The following is a 1,280-nucleotide window of genomic DNA, read 5'->3' as shown; positions in this document are numbered from 1 at the left end:
CTCTTGTCACCCAGGCTGGAGTATAGTGGCATGATCTTGGCTCACTGCAATCTCTGCCTCCCCGGCTCAAGCAATTTTTCCTGCCTCAGCCTCCTGAGTAGCTGGGATTACAGGTGTTCGCCACCACGCCCAGCTAATTTTTGTATTTTTAGTAGAGACAGGGTTTCAACATGTTGGCCAAGTTGGTCTCGAACGCCTGACCTAAGGTATCCATCTCGGTCTCCCAGAGTGTTGGGATTACAGGTGTGAGCCACTCTGCCCAGCCTTGTACACTTAATTCTGTTTTTATTTGTTTTTAGAGACAAGGTCTTCCCCTGTCACCCAGGGTGGACTGCAGTGGTGTGATCACAGCTTACTGCAGCCTCAAACTCCCAGGCTCAAGGGATCCTACCACCTCAGCCTCCTGAGTAGCTGGGAGTAGAAGCATGCATCACCACATCCAGTTAATTTTTAAATTTTTTTGTAGAGGGGTCTCCCTATGTTGCCTAGAATGATCTTGAACTCCTGGGCTCAAGTGATCCTCCTGTCTCAGCCTCCCAAGTGCACACATGTGAGCCACTGTGCCTGGCCTTATTTCTATGTTTATAGAACAGCCCTTGGTGCTAAGTGCCTGCTCTGTGACCTGCAACCGGATGTTCATCCTCAAGTCCTCTGGGGTTGGTCGTCCTGCTCTCGGCCTTGCCACTGCCCCTCTATGCCTTGGTTTCCCTCGTGTGCGGGGCCTGGAGTACCTGGGAGGTCCGTGTGTACTCTTCATAGAGCTGGTCATACTCGCGGCTCTTGTCCTGGTACTGCTGGTGATAGACCTTGAGCTGGGCGCCCACTGCCTCCACGCTGTCCTCCTTGACGATCTGGTCCTGGAGATACATGGGGGAATCAGGGGAGATGCATGGCCTGGTTGGGTCTTTCTAGGAAACTGAGGCCTGGGGCCAGCCAGGTGCTACCCTCCCTGGCTCCCAGGTTGGCACGGACCTGCTGGTATTTGGACACAGGGTAGAGGAGCCGTGTGTCCAGCTTGGCGTTGTACTGGGCCAGCGACTCGTGGCGGTAGTGATTGATGAGGTCCACGACGGAGCAGAAGGTGAGTGGCTCTGAGAAGCCGTAGTGCCCATCTCGGTGGAAAACCTTGATCAGTTTATTGTTCCCGCCTTTCCTGGTGTAGGAGAGGGGGTGTCGGCACCCAGTGGGACCCAGCACCTGACCCTCAATCCCCGTCCCCCCCCTTTTTTTTTGAGACGGAGTCTTGCTCTGTTGTCCAGGCCGCAGTGCAGTGGTGCAAT

General features: G+C 54.6%; 2 protein-coding genes across 2 annotated transcripts in view; both read right to left on the bottom strand.

Moving 5' to 3' along the window:
* Nucleotides 1-1,280, bottom strand: part of IFI30 (interferon, gamma-inducible protein 30) — a 27,333-nt gene that overhangs the window by 15,474 nt on the left and 10,579 nt on the right. The gene's annotated exons all lie outside the window — the stretch shown is intronic.
* Nucleotides 1-1,280, bottom strand: part of PIK3R2 (phosphoinositide-3-kinase, regulatory subunit 2 (beta)) — a 16,404-nt gene that overhangs the window by 6,905 nt on the left and 8,219 nt on the right. Inside the window, exons 6-7 of the mRNA XM_011925914.1 lie at nt 973-1,203; nt 732-857 (exon numbers count right to left, since the gene is read on the bottom strand). Of these exons, the coding sequence (XP_011781304.1) occupies nt 732-857; nt 973-1,203 (357 nt within the window). The remainder of the gene's footprint in view (nt 1-731; nt 858-972; nt 1,204-1,280) is intronic.

Source organism: Colobus angolensis, unplaced genomic scaffold (genome assembly GCF_000951035.1).
Source record: "Colobus angolensis palliatus isolate OR3802 unplaced genomic scaffold, Cang.pa_1.0 Scaffold66, whole genome shotgun sequence".
NCBI classification, from domain to species: domain Eukaryota; kingdom Metazoa; phylum Chordata; class Mammalia; order Primates; family Cercopithecidae; genus Colobus; species Colobus angolensis.
This window is presented reverse-complemented; position numbering and strand designations above follow the sequence as displayed.